This window comes from Leopardus geoffroyi, chromosome D2 (assembly GCF_018350155.1).
Source record: "Leopardus geoffroyi isolate Oge1 chromosome D2, O.geoffroyi_Oge1_pat1.0, whole genome shotgun sequence".
In the NCBI taxonomy this organism is placed as follows: Eukaryota; Metazoa; Chordata; class Mammalia; order Carnivora; family Felidae; genus Leopardus; species Leopardus geoffroyi.
In genome coordinates this window covers 62,539,808-62,562,787 of record NC_059334.1, presented here as the reverse complement: position 1 = coordinate 62,562,787, position 22,980 = coordinate 62,539,808, and the positions used below count along the sequence as shown (strand labels likewise).

The 22,980-nt window shown below is 42.5% G+C and overlaps 1 protein-coding gene across 11 annotated transcripts in view; it reads left to right on the top strand.

Annotated features, from left to right (window-relative positions):
- The window catches only part of STN1 (STN1 subunit of CST complex), a 46,060-nt gene extending 28,493 nt beyond the window's left edge, over positions 1-17,567 (top strand). For 10 of the 11 annotated variants that reach the window (XM_045438801.1, XM_045438795.1, XM_045438796.1 and 7 more), the window contains 3 exons: positions 1,766-1,888; positions 5,192-5,264; positions 16,787-17,567. In XM_045438801.1, the coding sequence (XP_045294757.1) occupies positions 1,766-1,888; positions 5,192-5,264; positions 16,787-16,944 (354 nt within the window). In that variant the 3' untranslated portion in view covers positions 16,945-17,567. The remainder of the gene's footprint in view (positions 1-1,765; positions 1,889-5,191; positions 5,265-16,786) is intronic. The other variant, XM_045438804.1, reaches the window with a different exon arrangement.
- The last annotated feature ends 5,413 nt before the right edge of the window (positions 17,568-22,980 follow it).

Below are 22,980 nucleotides of genomic sequence, written 5' to 3'. Positions count from 1 at the left end.
TTGCTAGATAAGATGTTTATTCTAACAGATTGATTTTCTGCCCGTGGGAGTCATCACACAGTTGTTGGCCTTATTCTGCCTTCAGAGAATGGGTGCTGTTGTAACCTGGAATGTTTGTTAACTTTTTAGGCCCTAATATTCTAATGATCAGGTGCTCTAGCTTGTTGAATATTAATTAAGAATGTTAGACTGTCCTCTTCAGCCCAGGGGAGCATGTCTGTGTACCATCACTAGGATCCTTTAGATTAAAACAGTGCCTCTTTAGAAGGCCTCTTCTAGAAAGAGAGTGTTTCTTTAGGGATGCAGTTATGAATGCTCGAGGCCTTTGGGGGTTTCTTTCCTTTCCAGTCACTTGGAGGAAATGTCATCAGCAAATCACAAGCACGTTCTCTCTTTAGCATCTGTGGGAACTGACCCAGATAGCCTTCACGAGCATTCTTCTTAAGAGGTAGGACTTTGCCTTTAAACACTTTTGTAGAAGCTTTGCCTTGTGTCTTTGGTGGTCTCGTCTTTTAAATATCTTGACAAATTTCTGTCACGTTAAAAATGGATCTGTACCTTGAAGAACAATTGTTCACCACTTAACTTTGTTTTAGGAATGGACTGAAGATCCCCAGTGGAATAATCAAAGGGATACAGCCTCTATAATGGGGTATTTATTTCCCATTCATTACACAGATATCTTATTAGTTATCTGTTGTGTGCCAGGGAGGAGGTGGCCAAGTTGAAATAAAGTCCCCGACTCGGTAAGCTTGCAGTCTAGTTAGGCATGGTGGGACACAGTTGAAGGCCTAGCTTCCTTGGAAATAAGACATAGGATGAACCTGGTAATTTGTCTGGGTAAACCCGTATCTTAGAGAAGAGGAGAAATGTTGAAATTGAGGAGATAGAAAACTGACAACAGCCGAGGTTCCTTCCATGTGGTCTAGAACCCCCTCTGCCTTCAGCCCCATGGACCCGCCTTTGACAGACAGGTCTCCACATAGCTATTTGCCTCTCTTTAAAATTAAGTTGGAGGGGCACCTGGGTGGCTTGGTTGAGCACCCAATTTTGGCTCAGGTCATGATCTCAGGATTCCTGAGTTCAGGCCTCACATCGAGCTCGCTGCTGTCAGCACAGAACCTGCTTTGGATCTTCTGTCTCCTCTGTCTGCCCCTGCCCTGCTTGCACTCTCTCAAAAATAAAATAAAAATTAAAAAAAATAAACATTAAATAGACTACTTAATACTTTTTATATCCTGGAATCCCCAACTTATTTCAATATGTGTAAAATTCCCTGAAGTCCTTAGGAAGAGATTACATATAGCCATAATTTTAATGAAAAAACTGACCTAATATGTATATAATGCTTTGGACCTGAATTAAATAAAATCAAAGATTATCTTTTTGTTTAGGAAACAGTTCTATCAAAACCTACATGGGAATAGAAATAATTTTAAATGTTCAAGACATATAAACCACATACTTAAATTTAAGTATTATCTTTTTGATTTTCCATTTCGTATTGTAGAATTAAATTTAAAAAAACAAACAAACCCACAACCAAAGTATGGAACAGTTATCAAGCATGATCCTGCCTGAGCAAACTTCCCAGGCCTCCTTAAATGTCACCATCCTGCTAGGCCACATACCTGGATCTTTTTGACTCAGCAGATTAAAAGCCTGTTGGGTGAATTCATAAACCAGCTGGTCCAGGGAGTTACTCTTAGATGCTGTAAGATGGGACTTACCTCTTTTCTTCTTTTTCTTTTTCTTCTTCCTACAGGTGGATGTTAAGAATGAAACGACTTCCAAGGCAATTCATAGTATATTTAAGAATGCTATACAGCTGCTGCAGGAAAAAGGATTTGTTTTCCAGAAAGATGATGGTTTTGATAACCTATACTATGTAAGAGACCTGCAACTTTATTTTTTTCCTTCCTACCTTCAATCACAACTGTATTCATTCCTTAAGAATACCTAGAATTCGTATTTACTGTTTTTAAAAATCATTAAGGAGGTATGTAAAATGAGGAGCAAAGGTCAGCCTCATCTAAGGTGCCATTTGTCCTTGTAGACACTTGTCTGTGCATTTACACATGTACATCTATAGATGCTTCTGTGCCTTTTTTTGTGATTATCCTATGGATCAGACTTCTCAGCATTAACACCGTTTGGGCCAGATGGTTCTTTGCTGTAGGTGGCTTTCCTTTGCACTGTAGGATGTTTGACAGCATCCTGGCCTTCATTCCCTAGAGAGCAGTAGCAGCCCACTCCCCCCACCAGGTATGACAACTTAAAACATCACAGGACATCGCCAGGGGTCCCCTGGAACAGTTGAGAACCACTGCTCTAAATAATGCCTGGCAGGGAGCCTGGGTGACTCATTCTGTTAAGCATCTGACTCTTGGTTTCAGCTCAGGTCATGATCTCACGGTTTCATGAGTTCAAGCCCCACATCAAGCTCTGCGCTGGCAGCATGGAGCCTGCTGGGGATTCTCTCTCCTTCTCTCTCTGCCCCTTCACCACTTGCACTGTCTCTCTCAAAATAAATAAATAAAAACTTTAAATAAATAAATATTTCCTGGCAAGTTTTGGGGGTACCAAAATAGCACGCCACAGGCATCTTTCCATGTTAGTACTTCTAAATCTTCCTCAATCTTTTTGACCTTGCGTGGTATTCCATATTCTGGGTACTTGCCATACACTTTTAGCCACTTCTTTCTGATGGACATTTATGTTGATTCTAACTTTTGCTCTCACAGATAGTGTTGCTATTGCTATTTTTGCATAACTCTCTTTGTGAATTCATGTAAGCATTTTGGTAAGATTCGCTCTTAATGAGGAATTGCTGGAGCAAAGGGCAAGTACCTTAAGCATTTGGTCAACACAGTCTGATTGGCCTGCTAGAAGGCTCTACTAATTGACATTCCCACCAGGGCTACAAGCGCTTGCTTGCCTCATAACCTCCAGAGTTAAAGGTTCACCTCTCACTGCCTACCTTTAGTAATTGAAGGAGCCAAGCTTTCAGTAAAAACAGGCTTCCTCATGACTGTTGCTAGTAGTGTAGATGTGGCTTCAGTCATGAGCAATTCTAGAGGCAGTTCGAAATTGTGAGGACTCCTAGAAGTCTCTGTATTTACAGACGTGATTCTTGAGGGGAAGCTTTCCTTAATAGGACATTTTCATGATGTTGATTTACTCTAGTTATTTCCCCACTTTAGAGAGCTTTTTTTTTTTAATTAAGATACATTTTATTTAAAAAAAAATTTTTTTTTAAGTTTATTCATTTATTTCCAGAGGGAAAGAGAGAGAGAATGCAAGCAAGGGGGAAGGGCAGAGAGAGGGAGAGAGAGAATCCCAAGCAGGTTTGCACTGTCAACACAGAGCCCCCTGAGGGGCTCGATCTCACAAACCGTGAGATTATAACCTGAGCCGAAATCAAGAGTCGGACGCTTAACCGACCGAGCCACCCAGGTGCCCCAATTAAGATATATTTAAATACTATTTGAGCAACTTTAAAAAAAAATTTTTTTAAGTAATTTCTACCATCCAGGGTAGGGCTTGAACTCACAACCCTGAGATCAAGAGTCATGCTCTATCAACTGAGCCAGACAGGTGCCCCTGAGTAACCTTTGAAAAGGGTATTCTGATCTTTGTAAGGTGGGTGCAGACCACCTCCTCCTGGCATGGAAAGGCCTAGTAGGGTTGGAGAATCCCATGCTAGGCAGCTCACCTCAACATGCCTCCCCCCACATCCCATCCCCTCCTCCCCCTCCCCCGGGAGGCTCCAGAGTTGGCCTTCTGTGTCTGCAGAAAGCAGCTACATGACTACAGGCAGCAGGCCAGGACTGAGGTGTGGCAGGGCTAGGGCACTTCCTCCTGTGAATCAGTGTGAACTGGAATGGGGTGATGGAGCAATAATGGCTCTTTTCCTCAGCAGACCCATCCGCCTTCTCTGACTTCACTCCTCCCCTTCCACCTCCTCGCCTGTCCTAGAGGTTTCTGTTTTCCTGAGGGCCTTGCCTCAGGGAAATAGTTATCACTGTGATGTAGATATTTCTGTTTGTTTGGTAGTTTCCTGCTTTCAACAGCTCTCACCCCCATTACCTTATTTGCTCTTCACACTAACCTTGTGAGTCAAGAGAAGGCAGGCGTTGTCAGTATCCCCATTCATTCTAAAATCTGGTCGTTCTAAAATCTGATCATTTTGTAAGTCTAGTTCGACAATTCCTCATACGTGTATGTATTTGCATGATTTTTTTGTTTATTCCTTTCTTCCTCTTTTCCTTCCTTCCTCTTTCTCTCTTTTTTTTTTTTTTTCTTTTTGGTTTTTAGATTTACTATGGAAGGAAGATGAAACCCATTTGGTTACTGCTTCCCTCTTACTTGAGCTGGTTGAGAAAGGAGCTTCGTTATTTTTGCCTTTAAGACAAAGTGTTTCAAGGGATGGGCTAGATTTACTCTCTTGCTAGCCTTTCCTTACGGTTTTAATTTCATTTGTTTTCCTTTGTGGTTGGGAGTAAGAAGAAAATTAATGAGACAGGAGACTTGTGTCATTCCCAGAGGAAGGAGTCCGGGTTGGAGATCAGACTTTGATTACTTGTGTGTCTCTTTCAATATAAAAACAAGTGAGAAACATCAAGAATGTGTTAAAAGTATTTGGGAAGAAAATTGCTCCTTAAAAGTGTAGAATTTCAGGGGCGCCTGGGTGGCTCAGTCAGTTGAGTGTCCAACTTCGGCTCAGGTCATGATCTCACTGTTTGTGGGTTTGAGCCCTATGTCGGGCTCTATGCTGACAGCTCAGGGCCTGGAGCCAGCTTTGGATTCTGTGTCTCCCTCTCTCTCTGCCCCTCCCCCACTCATCCTCGCTCTCTCTCTTTGTCTCTCCCTGTGTCTCTCTCTCAAAAATAAACATTAAAAAAAAGTGTAGAATTTCAGGTTTTCTTGACATCATGGCCCCAGTAAACTACCTTCCAAGGGAGTATGCCTCTGCACCAACTACAGAGCCTTGAGCTGCTTAGGGACAGAGCTGGTTTCATAATAGGCCAAGTTATCAAAAACCACATTGTTGGTTTTTGGTATAGGGATGGGATTATTTTGTGATTATTAGGAAATTTTTAGAAACTATCCTAAAAACTAATCTGGGAATCGAGATGACACAACCACTTTATTGCTTAAGAATGCTTTCTCTCCTGGTTTTCCTGTTTAGGTAACCAGAGAGGACAAAGAACTGCACAGAAAAATACACCATATCATTCAAGAAGACTGTCAGAAACCAAATCGTAAGTGGGGTAATATACATGTATGTGGTGCCCTGATGCCCTGGAGGGGGTTGTTCCCTCCCAGAGAGCACCTGGGATGGAGAGTCAGGAAACCTGGGGCTTTCCCCAGTAGTGACTTCAAAGTATGACTGGTCAAGACACCTGCCTTCTCTGAGCCTCAGTCTCTTCTTTTATAAAGTGAGTGTTAGACTCGCACAGTTGTTCTGACCTTTGCTGCTCATAAGACTCAACCATAGAGTTTTTTATTGTCATTTTTATTTTTATTATTATATTTAAAAGATTCCATTTATACTTTTTTTTTTCAAGTTTCTTTATTTTGAGAGAGAGACGGGGAGCATGCACACAAGTGGGAGAGGGGCAGAGAGAGAGGGAGGGAGAGAATCCCAAGCAGGCTCTGCTTTGTCAGCACAGAGCCCGACTCGGGGCTCCATCCCATGAACCTCAAGGTGATGACCTGAGCCAAAATCAAGAGTTGGACGCTTAACTGGCTGAGCCACCCAGGCGCCCCAACCATGGAACTTTTTTAAACATACAGTGCTTGGGTCCCAGCTCTGGGATTCTGATTCATTAGGGGGTGGGACAGGAGCTGGGCAGGTGAGCATCTCAGGTGACTCCAATACAGTGAGGTAAGCCACTGGGCTAGGAGTTTCTGACCTTCTATGTCTTATTCTCTCTAATTTGTCTTATTTCTTATCCTACCTTGTCTTCGGAGTGAGACCGTTTCCTCTCTTCTAACACAAAGACTTTCAGTTTCAGGAGCATGGTTCTAGACATTATAGTTACACTCATTCAGTCATCTTGGAACCTGATAATTTGCAGAAGAAAATGGCTTAGAATAATGTTGGTTTTAGTGGAGTTAGGTCAACCCCTAGTGGTTAGAAACTCAAACTGTAGATAGTCTGACAACAGATACTACCATTTTCACACTAGTTAGAGAAGAAAGCACTAGTCCTATCTTTAAGTCCTGTGTAAACTGATCAGACTTCAAGATGACTTTTCAAAGTCTGTCTTTTGCAAACATATACTAATAACGAATATTGGCATCTGTGAACAAATGAGGCTGGCAGAGAAGGGGGAAAGACTTGTTAATGACCGCAGGTCTCCTCAGCCTGCCCTCTTTCTGTCCAGAGAAACCCACCCCCAGCCCTTTCAGCCCCTAAATCCCCAGGGCCTGGCCCTACTCCAGGCTGAGTCAGCGGGTGGAGCTGGACCAGGTCTCCAATCCTGGTGTTTGTGGTATGCAGCCCTATTTAGCCTTTAAGAACCTATGATGTCAGATCCCAGAATGGTGTGACAACAGATCTTAAAATAAACTGAAAGCAGTCTATTATTTTAATGCAAGGTTTCTGGCCGATGTTTACATCATTCAGAGCAACAAGGACGAGTATCCTTGAGTTGGGGGAAAACCTGTCTGTCCACACTTTAGGGAGCTTTGAAGAGCAGTGAAATGTGGAGTTCCTCAACCATGAAGAGATGAGAGGCCCCTCCCCAGATAACCTTCCTGCACTGATCCTCATCCTAGGCTACCTGGCCAGATTCCTGTTTTGGTCTGCACTAGGAACAGGATGGATTGAAATAATCCCCGTGCCTGGTGAAGCAAATGACAGGAATTCACACTTCATTTCTTAGGAGAACCAAACTGCCTTGTGACCTGAGACTCTGTAAAAGTGGCAGGTTTTACATTCCCTTCTCACCCACAGACCAGCTACTGCCTTGGTGAGTGTGTGCATCAAGGTGGAAATCCTGTGACACTCAGTCTGGGTATGGGAGCCTCGAAGCTATAAGCCAGTCCCCAGAACTAGGAAACTCCCAGGAGCTGAACTCCTGGGAGTTACTCCCAGGAGTAACTGAGAATGCCAGCAAAAATACCTCGTGGGGACTACCTTGCAGCCTGCTATGATTACCCTTTTACATAGAAAATATATATAGATTCTGAATAATAATGTATGGACATGGTAAAAAGTCAAACAGTGCAAAGTACACACAGGAAAGTCAGACTGCCTCCAAACACTGAGCCTCAAGATTTACGTTCCCAAGTCCAAATGCAGTGGTTGTTACTAGTTTCAGGCATATTGTTCTAGAGATGTTGCAAACACTGACGGACATATTTGTACAGTGTCTTTAAAAAACAAAAACAAAAACAACACAAGTTAAAAGTTAGCATATGATGCTGCGTGTTCCGCACCCTGTATCTTAAATCTAACCTTGGCTTCTAGAGTTCATTCAGCAACAGCACATTTAGCAGTGCCTCAGTCTTTTAAATAGTGGCACAGTATCCCATTATACATGTAGATAGATCTTCAAACACTTAATCATTCCTACTGGGCCTTTAGTGTTTCTTACCTTTTGTACAAACTACAGCATTTGTTCCTTATCACGATGGTTGGTAGGATACAAAATCTTTAGTCGTTTATGAGTATTTCAGTAATGGATAAACTTACAATAAGAAAGGGGCCATAAACATGAAGCCTGTTTTTGGTCCCTAAAGCACGGATACTGGGCTTGTGTAAAGACAGGCAGCATGGCAAAGTTGTGAAAAGCTGGGCTCTGGAACTTGCCCAGAGTTTGAATCCTAGCTCTACCACTTTGTAGCTGTGTAACCTTGGGTAAATCTGTGCCTCAGTTTCCTTTTTTTTTTTTTAATTAAATACGGTTGAGCTACAACACTAATATTATATTAGTTTCAGGTATACGACCTAGTGATTTGACATTTATATACATTACGAAATGATCACCATGATGTCTGGTTACCATCTGACACCATATGAAGTTATTAAAATATTATTGACTGTAGTCCTAACTTACTCTATATTTTATAACTGTAAGTTTGTACCTCTTAACCTCCTTCACCTATTTCATCCATCCCCTCACTCGCCTCTGCTCTGGCAATCACCAGTTGTTCTCCATATTTACGAGTCCGTTTCTGTTTTGTTTTGTTTGTCCCTTTGTTTTGGTTTTTAGATTCCACATGTAAGTGAAACCATATGGTATTTGTCTTTCTCTATTTGACTTACTTCACTTAGCATAATACCCCCTAAGTCTATTCGTGTTGTCGCAAATGGCAAGATCTCATTCTTTTTTATAGCTGAGTCATGTTCCATTGTATATATACACCACGTCTTCCTTATCCATTCATCCATCAGTGGACACTTAGGTTGCTTCCATATCTTGGCTATTGTAAATAATGCTGCAGGGGTGCCTGGGTGGCTCAGGTGGTTGTGTCCGAATTCAGCTCAGGTCATTTTCTCATGGTTTGTGAGTTCAAGCCATGCGCCGGACTCTGTGCTGACAGCTCAGAGCCTGGAGCCTACTTCAGATTCTGTGTCTCCCTCTGCCTCTGCCTTCCTTGGCTCGTGCTGTGTCTCTCTCTCTCTCTCTCTCAAAAATAAATAAACATTTTAAAAAATTAATGAAATAAAAAAAAAAATAATGCTGGAATGAATATGGTGCTGCATATATCATATTTTCATTTTCCTCGGATAAATACCCAGAAATGGAATTGCTGGATCATATGGTATTTCTGTGTTTAATATTTTGACCCCCATACTGTTTTCCACAGTGGTTGCACCAATTTACATTCCCACAAACAGTACATGAGGGTTCCCTTTTCTCCACATCCTTGCCAGTACTTGTTATTTCTTGGCTTTTTGATTCTGGCCATTCTAACGATAGCTCATTGTGGGTTTGATTTGCCTTTCCTGATGATTAGTGACTTGAGCATCTTTTCCTGGTCTTTTGGCCATCCATGTGTCTTCTTTGTAAAAATGTATATTCAGGTCTTCTTTTTAAATCATATTATTTACTTTCTGATGTTGAGTTGTATGAATTCTTTATGTATTTTTAATGTTAACCGCTTATAGATATATCATTTGGAAATGATATATATATCACTGATGATATATATGTATATCAGTGATATATTTCCCATTCAGCAGGTTGCCTTTTTGTTTTTTGATGGTCCCCTCTCTGTGCAAAGGCTTTTTAAAAGTTCAGTGTAGTCCCAACTGTTTATTTTTGCTTTTGTTTCCCTTGCTTGAGGAGACACATCCAAAAAAAATATTGCTAAGGCTGATATCCAGAAGTTTACAGCCTGTGTTTTCTTTCAGAAGTTTTATGGTTTCAGGGCTTACATTTGGGTCTTTAATCCATTATGAGCTTATTTTTGTGTGTAGTGTAAGAAAGTAGCCCAGTTTCATTCTTTTGCACGTAGCTGTCCAGTTTTCCCAGCACCATTTGTTGAAGAGCCGGTCTTTTTCCCACTGTATATTCTTGCCTTTTTTATCATAGATTAAAAGGTACTGTCTACAAATGGGCTTATCTCTGGGCAGTCTATTCTGTTCCATTAATATGTATCTGGTTTCTTACTACTACCATACTGTTTTGATTACTACAGCCTTGTAGTATAGTTTGAAATCTGAGGGGATGATCCCTCCAGCTTTGTTCTTTCTCAAGATTGCTTTGGCTATTTTGGGGGTCCTTTGTGGTTCTGTATAGATTTTAGTATTACTTGTTGTAGTTCTTTAAAAAACGCTATTGATATTTTGATAAGGACTGCATTGAATCTGTGTTTTGCTTTGGATAGTATAGACATTTTAGCAATATTAATTCTTCAAATCCATGAGCATAGAATATCTTGCCATCTATTTGTGTTATCTTCAGTTTGTTTCATCGGTGTCTTATAGTTTTTAGAGTACAGATCTTTCACACTCTTTGGTTAAGTTTATTCTTAGGTATTTAATTCTTTTTGATGCAGTTATAAATGGGATTGTTTTCATGATTTCTATTTCTGATAGTTCATTTTCAGTGTGTAGAAATGCATCCAATTTCTGTGTATTAATTTTGTGTCTTACAACTTTACTGAATTCATTTATTAGTTCTAATGGTTTTGGGGTGAGTCTTTAGGGTTTTCTATATATAGTATCATGTCATCTGCAAATCATGACAGTTTTATTTCTTTCTTGCCATTTTCGATGTCTTTTATGTCATTTTCTTTTCTGATTACTGTGGCTTGGACTTCCAGTGCTATGTTGACAAAACTTTGCCTCACTTTCTTTCTATGCAAAATAGGGATAATAATAAGTATCCTCATGATGGGTTGTTTTGAAGATTAAGTAAATTACTGTTTTATGAAACTGTTAGGAAGATGGTGGAATAGGAAGCACCAGCAATCTATCTCTTCACTTAGACAACAATTGCACCTGTCTAATGTAACTGTTTTGGAACTCTGGAGTCTATTGAAGGCTTACAACTTCCAGGAGAAGGCTTGGAGAATAAACTGGGGATAACATCAGTCAATTTTCAGCTCTTAGTCAGTACCATTTCCCCCAGCCATATGGCAGGCATCTGTGTACATGATCTTGGAATAGCTTGCACAGAGTTTGCAGGAGCCTAGGTGGGCAAAAAGGAACAGGTCCTCCAAATATCAGGGATCTGTGCTGTTTGCTGATTGTTGCTTCTGATCACAGAGTTGCAGACAAATGCAATTTGTTGCATTGTTGCACTTCCTCTTCCTCCCATTGTCGCAAGCCCTTCCCCCAAAAGCTGAAGTGACTTCCGAAGGACTTAAAGGGATGGTGCCTTCCCCTCCCCCTCTTCACTTTTCTTTTTTCCCCTTTTGGGAGCCAGAAAAGAAAGACTAGGGCATTAAAAAGCAACTGCATATATGGGAAAAATCAGAAAGCGATTATACATGCCCAGGGAAAGATACAGGCTCAGAAAAAGACCTGAGACGACCTTAAGTTTATACCTGAGGCTGATCCTTGACATAGAGACAGCCTATAATTTTAAAAAATAACAAAAAACGGGGGTGCCTGGCTGGCTCAGTCAGAGGAGAGTGTGACTCTTGATCCCAGGGTTGGGTGTTTGCACCCCACATTGGGTGTAGAGATTATTTACAAATAAAATCTTTTGGGGTGCCTGGGTGGCTCAGTCGGTTAAGTGGCCGACTTCGGCTCAGGTCATGATCTCACAGTCTGTGAGTTTGAGCCCCGCGTCGGGCTCTGTGCTGACAGCTCAGAGCCTGGATCCTGCTTCAGATTCTGTGTCTCCCTCTCTCTCTGACCCTCCCTCGTTCATGCTCTCTCTCCCCCTGTCTCAAAAATAAACATTAAAAAAAATTTTTTTTTAATAAAATCTTTTAACAACTTAAATAAATAGTAAGACCCAGCAAATCCTAGGGGAAGGGGGAGAATCTGCCCTCCAGAGTTACCACATTATTGAATTCAGATGTCCAGTTTTCAACTAAAAATCACAAGGCATACACAAAAAAATAGGAAAATGTAGCCCATTCAAAACAAAAAAATAATCAACAGAAACTGTCCCTGAAAAAGCCGTGATGGCAGATATGCTAGACAAAAGTCTAAAACAACTGGCCTAAAGATGTTCAAGGAACTAAAGAGAGAGATGGAGAAGGTCAAGAAAATGGTTGATAAACAAGATGGAAATCTAAGTAAGGAAATAGAAAACCTAGGAAGAAACCAGAAAGAAATTCTGGAGCTGGAAAGTACAATAACTGAAATGAAGACTTCACTATAGAGATTCAAAAGCAGAAGAGTCAACAAATTTGGAGTTAAAGAAAAGAGAGCAGAGCTTGAGAGACTTTCGGGACACCATCGAGTAGGCCAACATGTATTGTGGGAGTCCCAGAAGGAGAAGAGAGAGAATATTTGAAGAAATAGTGGCTGAAAACATCCTTAATTTGATGAAAGACATACATACAAACATCCAAGAAGCTCAGTGAACTCCCAAGTAAGATGAACTCAGAGAGACCCACACCAAAACATATCATAATCAAACTTTTGAAAGGCAAAGACAAATAGAGAATCTTGAAAGCAACAAGAGAGAAGCAGCTTGTCACAGGGGCTCGTCGGTAATATTTGCAGATTTCTAATCAGAAACTTTGGAGGCCAGAAGGTAGTGGGTTGATACATTCAAAGTCCTAAGTGGAAAGTAAAAAAAAAAAAAGAAAGGTCAGTCAAGCAAAACTGTCCTTCAAAAGTGAGGGAGAAATTAAGACATTCTAAGATAAACAAAAGTCTTTGTTACCACTAGACCTGCTCTGCAAGAAATGCTCAAGGGCATCTGACAGGGTGAAATGAAAGGACACTAGACAGTAACTGAAAGCCATATGGAGAAGTATCTCAATAAAGGTAAATACGTGGGCAGTTATAAAAGCTAGTATTATTGTAACAGTGGTTTATAACTTCACTTTTTGATTTCTGTATGATTTAAGAGGCTAATACATTATTAAAAACAATGATTAGTCTACTTACCTTCTTGTAACTTTGGTTTTTAATTCCTCATTTTGTTTTCTATACAATTTAAGAGACTAATGAATTTAGAAGAATACTTAGTTTATGTTTTTGGGCACATAGTACATAGAGATGTGATTTTGTGACAAAAACTGAAACAAAGGCAGGGATAGAGCTGCAAAGGAGCAGAATTTTTCTGTGTTGAAGTTAAATTGGAATAAATTCAAATTAGGATGCAAAATGTAATCCCCATGGTAACCATGAAGAAAATAGCTATAGAATATGGACAAAAGGAAATGAGAAAGGAATTTAAACTTTTTGTTCAAAAAAATCACCTCGGGATGCCTGGGTGGCTCAGTTGGTTAAGCATCCAACTCTTGGTTTAGGCTCAAGTCATGATCTCGCGGTTCATGAGTTCAAGCCCCACATTGAACTCTGCGCTGATGGTACAGAGCCTGCTTGGGATTCCGACTCTCCCTCTCTGTCTATCCCTATCCTGCTCATGCTCTCTCTTTCTCTCCAAATAAATAAATAAACATTAAAAATTTTTAAAAATCAGCTAAATACAAAAGAATTCAGTAATGCAGGAAATGAAGGACAAAAAGCTATAAGGCATTTAGAAAACAAATAGCAAAATGACAAAAGTAAGTCCTCCCCCCACCCACAAGCAGGACAGTAGTTTAAACCTAAATGGATTTAACTTTCCACTCAAAAGACAGATTAGCAGAATGGATTTAAAAACAAAACCATGATCCAACTGTATGCTGTCTACAAGAGACTCATTTTAGATCCAAAAACACAAATGGATTGAAAAGGCTGTGGGGCACCTGGGTGGCTCAGTCGGTTAAGCATCTGACTTTGGCTCAGGTCATGATCTCACAGTTTGGGGGTTTGAGTCCTGTATCAGGCTCTGTGCTAACAACTCAGAGCCTGGAGCCTGCTTTGGATTCCGTGTCTCCCTCTCTTTCTCTCTCTCCCCCTCCCCTACTCATGTTTGTCTGTCTCTGTCTTTCAAAAATAAATGTTGAAAAAAAAAATGAAAGGCTGGAAAAAGATATCCTATGCAAATAAAAGTAACCAACAGAGAGCAGGGATGGCTGTACTAACATCAAAACCAAAAAGTTTACAAGAGGCAAAGAAGGACATTATATATAATTAAAAGGTTCAGTACAGCAAGAAGATACAGCAATTATAAACATTTATGTATCTAATGACAGGCCATCAAAATATATTGAGCAAAGTTGATTAAATTGAAAGGAGAAATAAACAGTTGTACAATAATAGTTGGAGACTTCGGTACCCTCCTCTTAATAATGGATAGAACAAGCAGACAGGATAAGTAAGGAAAAAGAGGACCTAAACACCACAAGAAATCAAATATATCTAATAGACATACACAAAGCACCCTATCCAACAATAGAGTAGACATTCTTCTCAAGTGTACATGGGACATTTTCCACAATAGACCATATGTTAGGCCACTAGTTAAGTCTCAGTAGATTTTAAAAAGATACCATACAAAGTATCTTCTCTGAGCACAGTGTGATGAACTTAGAAGTCAATGACAAAACTGGAAAATTTAACAAATTTGTGGAAACTAAACAGCACTCTTAACTAGTAGATCAAAGAAGAAATCACAAGGGAAATTAGAAAATTGCTAGCGATGAATGAAAATGAAAACACACCAAATTTACGAGATGCATTGCTAAGGGGAACCTTATAGCTACAAACACTTAAAAAACAAGAGGGATCTCAAATCAAAACCCAACTTCTAACTAAGGAACTAGAAAAAGAACAGACTAAACTGAAAGCTAGCAGAAGAAAGGAAATAATGATAATTAGAGCAAAGATAAATAGAGAAATAGTGAAACCAAAAGTTGGTTGTTTAAAAAGAACAACAAAATTACCAAACCTTTAGCTGGAGGGACTAAGAAGAAAGAGAAAAGACTCAAATTGGTAAAATCAGAAAATGAAAATGACATTAATATTGGTTCTACAGAAATAAAAAGGATTGTAAGAGAGTACCGTGAATAGTTGCACGCTAACAAACTGGATAACCAGATGAAATGGACAGGTTCCTGGAAACAAAACCTACCAAGACTAAATCACACAGAAATAGGAAATTGGAGTGGACCTATGACTAGTAAGGAGATTGAATCAGTAACTAAAAGTCTACCAACAAAGTAAAGTTCTGGACCTGATGGCTTTACTGGTGAATTCTGCCAGACACTTAAAGAAAAACTAATACCAGTCCTTCTCCCCATGTGACTTGAAGGTCACTTTGTGAGCAGCCTTCCCAGACAACACCCAGACAGCAGCATGGCCCTTCTAAAGAAATAGTTTAAGGCCTGCAGGGCAGTCAACATCACTGCTTATGGCCCCACGTGTCTCTATAAGTCCTCTTGAGCCCTGAGCTTGGGCATCCAGGCCCTGCAAAGATAGATTAAAATCCAAGAAGTGGTGAAGTTCCTAGTGCTTCCTCTCTGCTGTGTACAGGCCCACTTTCCACCCTCCATCATCACCCTTCTCAGGAAGAGCTGAAGCATCAGGTTTAGAGCAGGGACTAGGTTATGTGCATCTTCATAGGTCATGGAGATGATGACTGAGTCCTAGTAATTCCTGTGTAGGAAGCACCTGCCACAGGTCTCCTTTCATTCCCACAACCACTGAGGAAGTAGGTGATTTTTCTTCCCATCTTACAGGTGAGGAGACAGACCCAGAATAATGAACCACTCTGCCCCAGACAGAGCCAGGACTTGAGTTCGGGTCTGCTGGACTCCGGAGTCAGCTCTCCATCTACCACTTGCTCTTCCTTGCTTAGCACTACACACATAGTAGATGTTCCAGAAATCTTTAGCAAATGAATGTTGAAGAAACAGCCTGGAAAGCAGTGAAAGGTGGCAAATTTTTCAACAGTAACCCCAACTGGGAGAAGTAATGAGTTGACAGAGCCACTAGAGGTCAGAATTTAGCAAGTCTTTGTTAGTTCAGGGGCACCGCTTGTGAAATTCCTGTAGAGCTACAAAGGACCTCAGAGGTTTCCTCACCCCCTTCTTAGTTCCTCTCCCTGTTGGTGAGAAAATGGGTTCAGATGCTATGAGTTGCCCAAGGCCATAGAGGTGTGCCAACTCCCAAACCATGCCTTTGCCCAACACTATGATACCTCTTTAATCACCTTCCTGGAGCCTAAAGCATTTTGTTCTCTGAAAACAACATTCAGTGACCATATGGAGCAGCTTGTGTGCCAGATGCTGGGGACACAACAGTGAGAGGCCAAGCCTGTCCCCGCACGGGGCATTAAGTGAATCTGGGGAAAGTTTGTTTTCGATAATGGGGTTTGACTTTGACTCAGAATTACAAATGCATTTTACATCATGACCTAGTACATTATACACACACACACACACACACACACACACACAAAGCTATAATATGTGTGTATATATACATATAATATACATATTATATATTTAGTATAAAGTTTCACAAAATAATACATATGCTATAATGCAGTACATTTTATAATTTCCTATACCCGTCTCTCAATCACAACCCGTTAAGTTGATTTCGGGATCCTCTAATGGTCACAACTTCACCGTGCATTCCACTACTCTAAATTATTGGTTTCAAATAGGAAAGAGGCTCCTAACCCCGAACTTTTTTCCTGGTGTACAAAATGGTCTTGGATTTTTTGGGGGCGGAGGGTGAGGGATTACTAGAACACAACCATCATAGACAGGACTGCTTGGAAGCCTAGGCAAAGAAGAAAGAGAACAGACCATGATGTAGCATCAGTCAGGATGAGTATTGCTTACCTGTGATCTCCAGCAGGCAGGGAAAGAATACAGAGGCTGCTTGCTGTAAGCCAGCTCTCCTGTCAGTCTCAAGAGGGCTCCCACCTGGGAAGCTGGGGGGGGGGGGGTCGGCAAAAAATTGCACTAGAGAAAAAAGATGAGCAAACACTAAAAATCCATTAGGTTCTGGATAACAGGTGATTGATGAGGAATCGTTGAAGGTTGAAGGCCTGAGCTGAGCAATGGGTCCACGTCACCGTCGTGAAGTTAGGGGCCCAAGAACAGGGTTTTTGTTTTGTTTTTGCTGATAATCTAAACCCGTACAGCTCCAACCCTAGTGTGCGTGCGGATCTTGTTAAAATGCAGGTTCTGACTCAGGATCCGTGGAAAAGGACTTCAACTCAGAGGGGGAGGACGGAGGAGCGGGAGGAGGGTGTGACAGGTGTGCCAAGCTTAGCCAACTGCCTTTTTCCTGCAGACATAGAGAAGGGCTGCCACTTCCAGCACATCTTGGCCTGTGCTCGCCTGAGCGTCAGCCCGCGCCTGAGCGAAGCTGTGCTGCAGCAAGTGCTGGAGCTCCTGGAGGACCAGAGTGACATCATCAGCACCATGGAGCACTACTACACAGCCTTCTGAGGAGCCGCCGGCAGATGGCGTGGGCGGAGCCGGGCCGAGGAAGAGGAAGACCGGGCGGCAATCACTCCCAGGCTCTGATTTTAAACATCACACAGAGGCTGATAGGTCTGGTGGCAGTTACCTCCTAAGAAACTATGAAATATAGTCATTTAAGGAATACAATTGGGCATAAATTCTGTAGGCTGCCCTCTCGCTGCTGTATCCTTGGGATAAAGTCACTTCTGTCTCCGCCGTGACATAGAGGGAAACCTGTCCTGTCGACCTCCTGACTGGACCGGGCGTTGCTCTTGGAGCAGAAGGGGAGGAAACAGTGTTGGCGGCTGAAGCGGGGTACATGTGGCTTGAGGCCCTATCAGGGTAAAGGAATGTCACGTGGTAAAGTGAACTGAAGAGCGTATAGCCAGAGCACACAGATCTAAAACCTTCTCGAACTTCAGACCATCAGCTACATTCTTGTAGGCCTCTCCCAGTGGTTAAGAACCTAATGTAGGGGACTTATTCTTGGATGAGTATCACTCACCTATGATTGCCAAGGGTCAAGTACCAGTGGTGGGTCCTGAGCCCTCGGATGAATGGTGTTTACAGACCCACCCAGAGACGGGAATAAATGGATCTAAGGCATGGCTCTGTGTTGGTCATTTTCCTTACTTTCCTTCTGAATCAAAAGATGTCTCAGTACATTTCCTTAACACTTTGAGGACATATGTGGCTAAATACATTGTCCTTTAACACCCTGAAGTCCTTAGAGGCTCTCAGCCAAATGCCTGGCTGGTAGATGTTACTCTCAAGGTTACTGTTGAACGCACAAGGCGTCCCGACACCATCCAGACGAACACTCTGTTTGTGCCCAGACAGGTGGTGGAATCTGAGGTATGTAGCAGGCTTGTTCTAACAGCTAAATGACAAATCGACAGACGCAGCCAGCAAAAAAAAATGAAGTGTCAGGAAAGATTTGGAGTTAATTACAGTCGTTTCAAAGAGGCACATCTGCCTTCGTCTGCTGCCTTTGCTCTTGACGTAACAAGCTCTTAGTGGCTCTGCTGCAGAGCCCGCAGGCCTCCAGAGTCGTTCTGCTCTATGTGGAAATGCAGTGGTTTTAATACTCACAAGTTGGCTGCAGTCTCACATGTCAGGCTGAGGGCTAGGACCAACAGATTGCTTCCTGTTGTGGACTTTCTGACTTGACCCAAACACCTGCCATATTTCTAACAGCCGTTTACCCAGATGGCTGCCCTGTGTCCTCTGTGCATTCAGAAGCTTCCCATAGAACGGGGTCTGCCTGGAATAACATCCCAGCAGTTCTTCCTGATAGCAGCGGATGTTCTGTATTGAATACATCTCAGATTATCAGGGCTGCCCAGGAAGGAGTCTGAACCAGCAGCACATTTCCAGGATTTATCCCAAGGAGATGATCGCACAGGTGTGAAAGGATGAACACACAAGATTCCCATTGCTGTGTAATTCAGAGTTCTACAACTGGGAAAAATATCCGTAGGAAAAAGTTAATTATGATACGTGTACACAGTGAAACACTATGCAGCCATTAAATGATGGAGTAGACAGATCCTTTTGCCGTGGAGCACTCTTCCCAAGAAAACCGAGGTACAGGTCTGTTTACAGAGTATACTACCATTGACCCATATGTGTATGTCTGTACATCTGCATAAATGTGGCATATGTATGCACGTACATATAGTTGATCACTCCCGGGCCCCCCTCCCCACCCCCCCCCCCCCCCCCCCCCGCCGCCCAAAATACTTTCTGCACTTGGCTTTCAGGACACCACACTCTGGGTGCTCTTTCTCAGTCTCCTTTTCATGGTCTTCCATGTCCCCGGGGGCTCAGGGTTCAGTCCCAGAGCTCATTCCTGTGCAGCTTGCCCCCTTGGAGATGTGAAGCAGTCGTGTGGCTCAGAACATCCATATGCTGACAGGCTCTCCAATTTACATCCAGTTAAGACCTCTTCTGAACTCCAGACCCCTGCATTCAGCTTCCTGTTGACATCCCCACTGAGGTGTCTAACAGCTGTCACAAACCCCTGCCCAAAGCCAGGCGCCTGATCATCCCTGACTGAAGCTTGTTCCTTCTGAAGTTTTGCCTGATTCACAAAAGCAGCCCCATCTTTCCAGTTGCCTAGGCCAAACCCGTTGACTTTTTCTCTTTCTCTCACATTCCACCTCCAACCTGCCTACCAGTTACCTTGGCACTACCTTCAAGGTATTTCTAGAATCTGCTCCTCACGGCTCCACTGCTACCACTTGGAGCATTGCAGGTGCCTCCTGACTCGACTCCCTGCTTCCGCCCCGGCCCCCCTTTAGTTCACTTAGCACACAGCAGCCAGAGCCATCTGTTAAAACTGAAGCCAGATTCTGTCCTCCTCTGCTTCAGCTCTCCCGTGACTCTGTTGGTCTCACTCCAGGTAGGACCTCAGGGCATCCCAGTATCAACAAGGAGCTGCTCTGCCTGGCCTCCTCTCCGAATTCCTCCCTCCCCTTCCCCCCTGCACCCACCCTGCTCAGCTTCAGAGGCCTGCCTCACTGTTCCTCACACCCCAGGGACATTCCTGCCTTAGGGCCGCTGTGCTTGTTTCTTCTGCCTGGAATGTTCCTCACCCAGATAACCATGTGATGGCCTTCCCCCCTCCCCTCCTTTAGGTCTTTGCTTGGGTGTCCCCTTCTCCCTTGGGCCTGTCCTTGACCCCTCATTTGCTAATCACAACCAGCCCCTTCTCCCTCCTTCCCAGGACTCTTCAGTACTTCTCCTTCTCCGTGGTACTTGTCACCATGTAACACGTGCCATGTTTCTCACTTGCTTTGTTTATGATCTGTCTCCCTAACAGCAGAAATGCTCCATGAAGGCAGGACTCTTTCTCTGTTTTGTTTCCTGCTCTGTCCTCTGCACCTGGAGCAGTGCCTGGCAATACCACTCCTGTGTACGTGTCTGGCTGCCCTCTACCTGCAAATATTTCCTTTCTTTCCTGGGGTGGGGCAGGGCGGGGCGGGGGAGGGGGGCTTTCTCCAATGTCTTGGAAGGCTGTTCAGGCTGGAAGTGTTTAGAATTAAACCCACTGGGAGCAGCCTCATCCAGCTCCCTTGCTCTTCAAATGAGATCTCTGAGGCACGTGTTCTACACCATTTTCTAGAGTTTCTCTGTGGGATTAATCTCCATCCACCCACAGAAGCAGCTAACTTGATAGCCACCCTTAATTGCCTGCCTTGCCCTCCCTGTCTTCCCCACGCCCCCTTACTATTTGCTGCACCTCCCAAATGAACTGCTTCCTCTCCAGTCCTTGTCTCACAGTCAGCTTCTTGTGGAGCACAAATTAACATCATGTTCTCAAGTCTATTTGAGAAATGCTGCGTGAATAGTTATACATATCAAGCAGAGATCCCTGGAAAAACCAAAGTGACCCATTGTTAACCTCCAAAAGGGTGAGACAGATGCTTTTTAACCACATATCTACATTTGATATTTTTACAATTAGCAAGTGTCATTTCTACAAAAATAATAAAGCTCTCTCTCACTCCCCACCCCACACTCACCTGAATCACAAGTGAACCGGGAATCAGATAGACCTTATATCCCACAGCAACATAAGAACTCAGAGAAGATGAGGGAAGCCCTTAGAAAGTTCTCTGGGGCTAACTACAGTTGGGTCACTGCTCCTGCACTGAAGAGGCACTAGAGGGTTCCCCGGAAGAAGAGGGAAACCCAGCAAACATCCTGGCTCTCACAGTGTGCACGATCCAGGAGGCACGAACACTGCATATAGTTTATATAAGCAAGAAGACAAATAGTGCTACTGTCTGGTTAAGGGTTTGTTTGAAGCTCCATGATTCTCTCCATCTGGTAAGCTACCCGTGCTTCTCATCCTTAAAAGACACTTCTTTCTAATTATTTTCCCCTCTGATAGTGTGCCAGGACACTGGCCGAGAGAAAGCCAAGTGGAAAGAAGTCTATTCAGTGATGGGGAACCCGAGACTGTGTGCCAAGGATTGAAACCAAGCAAACTTGTAATTTTCCACTGGAGAAAGCATCCACACTTCTTATTTGTGTGGTTTCTTCTCTACAAGTGGCCTCGACAGCAGTTCCCCAAAGAAGCACCTCATTGTTTCCTTACTAGATCAATGTGATGCATTCGGGCAGACTCAGAAAGACGGAGACGAAGCTGGCAGCAGGTGCTGGGAGGAGAGGGGGACCGTCCCAAAGGGAAATGGTGCCCACGGATGAAGAAACCTGTAGTCAGATTCTTATTTGCGTGACAGTCTACTCTAAAGGCAAGCCCAAACTCCCACAGAAGTGACTTTTTATATGGTACAGAATTTTTTTTAAATACAGCCTATTTTTATTAAAGTTTTATTAAGTAAACCCAAACAGGTAAGTCACAGCACACAAGGCTGTGCCCACAAGAATTCTAAATCAGACCCCAAATTCCTGAAGAGACCAAAGTCTTTCCCTGTATGGCAAATTAAAGCGATAGGCTTTCATCTTGGAAAATGAAGAGAAGAATGTTGAGGACCACATCATAGTTTTTTTAAATAGTAATGTGATGTGTCATTAATTCACACTGCTTTGGTGAAGAGTTTATGTAAATTAGTGAAAAATCGGGAAATAGCGCTATTCTATTTAAATCTATTTAAATCATTCAGTGTTCTGAATGACATCTGAATTACTGTGAGGGAATCGGTTGGCTGCTCTTAGAAAACCTGACTTAATGAATAAATCACTTTAATTATGTATCATTTAAATTACCATGTGTCATGTATTGTTTAATACTATTAGGTGATTTTAAAGTACTTGAACTTAAGAGATTTGAGTACATGTCCATTCAAAAATGTCGATGTCAATGTTGACAAAACTATTATTATTCCTAATAACCAAGAAGTGAAAAGCAACCCAAATGTCCATCAAGTGATGAATGGATAAACAAATGTATATGCATACGATAGAGTGTTATTCAGCCACACAAAGGAATGAAGTTCTGACACATACTACATGGATGAGCCTTGACAACAGTATGCTAAGTGAAAGACGCCAGATACAAGAGACCACTTGTCGTATGATTCCACTTATAAGGAGTGTCTAGAACAGGTAAACCCATAGAGAAAAAAATAGGTAGTGGTTGCTAGGGCATGGGGGAAGGAGAGGATTGGATAGTACAGGATTTCCTTTTGGGGTGATAGAAGTGTTCTGGAATTAAGATAGTGGTAATATTTGCACAACCCTGTGAATATACTCCAAACCACTGAACTGCGGGTTAGGTTGGGATTCCTCACAGCATGGTGACTGAGTTCCAAAGGCAGGCCTCCCAAGAGAGCAAGCACAACCCTCACAGAAGCTGTATGGCCATTCGAGAAGCCACTCGGTGTCACTTCCATAGTGTTCTTATTGTCAAAGCTGTCAAGAGTCCTACCCAGGTTCCAGAGAAGGTGAATAAACCACCTCCTGGCGGGGAGTTACAAGGTTCTGGAAGGGCATGTAGAGCCAGGAATATTGCTCTGGCCATTTTTGGAAAGCACAATCTCTCACAGACATGTTTCCAAGCTTTTATATGCATACAGCCTCATTCTTTAGGGGAAAAAAATTTTTTTTATAGCAGTAAGTACAAAGAATGGGGGGAAATGACCTACCACTACCCAGGTACTCTGTATTTTCTTTTTGAGATTATGTGTATATTGTTAGAAAAATAACGATGTTAATATTTTGCCTTTTCTTCCAGAAAAAAATTTTATGGTAGCAATAAAAAAAAAATTTCTTAATGTTTATTTATTTTTGAGACAGAGAGGGAGACAGCGTGAGGAGGGGAGGGGCAGAGAGAAAGGGAGACAGAATCTGAAGCAGGCTCCAGGCTCTGAGCTGCCAGCATAGAGCCCGATGCAGGGCTCGGACTCACGAACCGTGAGATCATGGCCTGAGCTGAAGTCAGACGCTCAACTGACTGAGTCACCGAGGTGCCCCAGACGACACTCTTTTAAATGGTCACAAAATTCCATTGTGTAGCTGTCCCTTAATGTACTTAACCATACTTCTATTGAG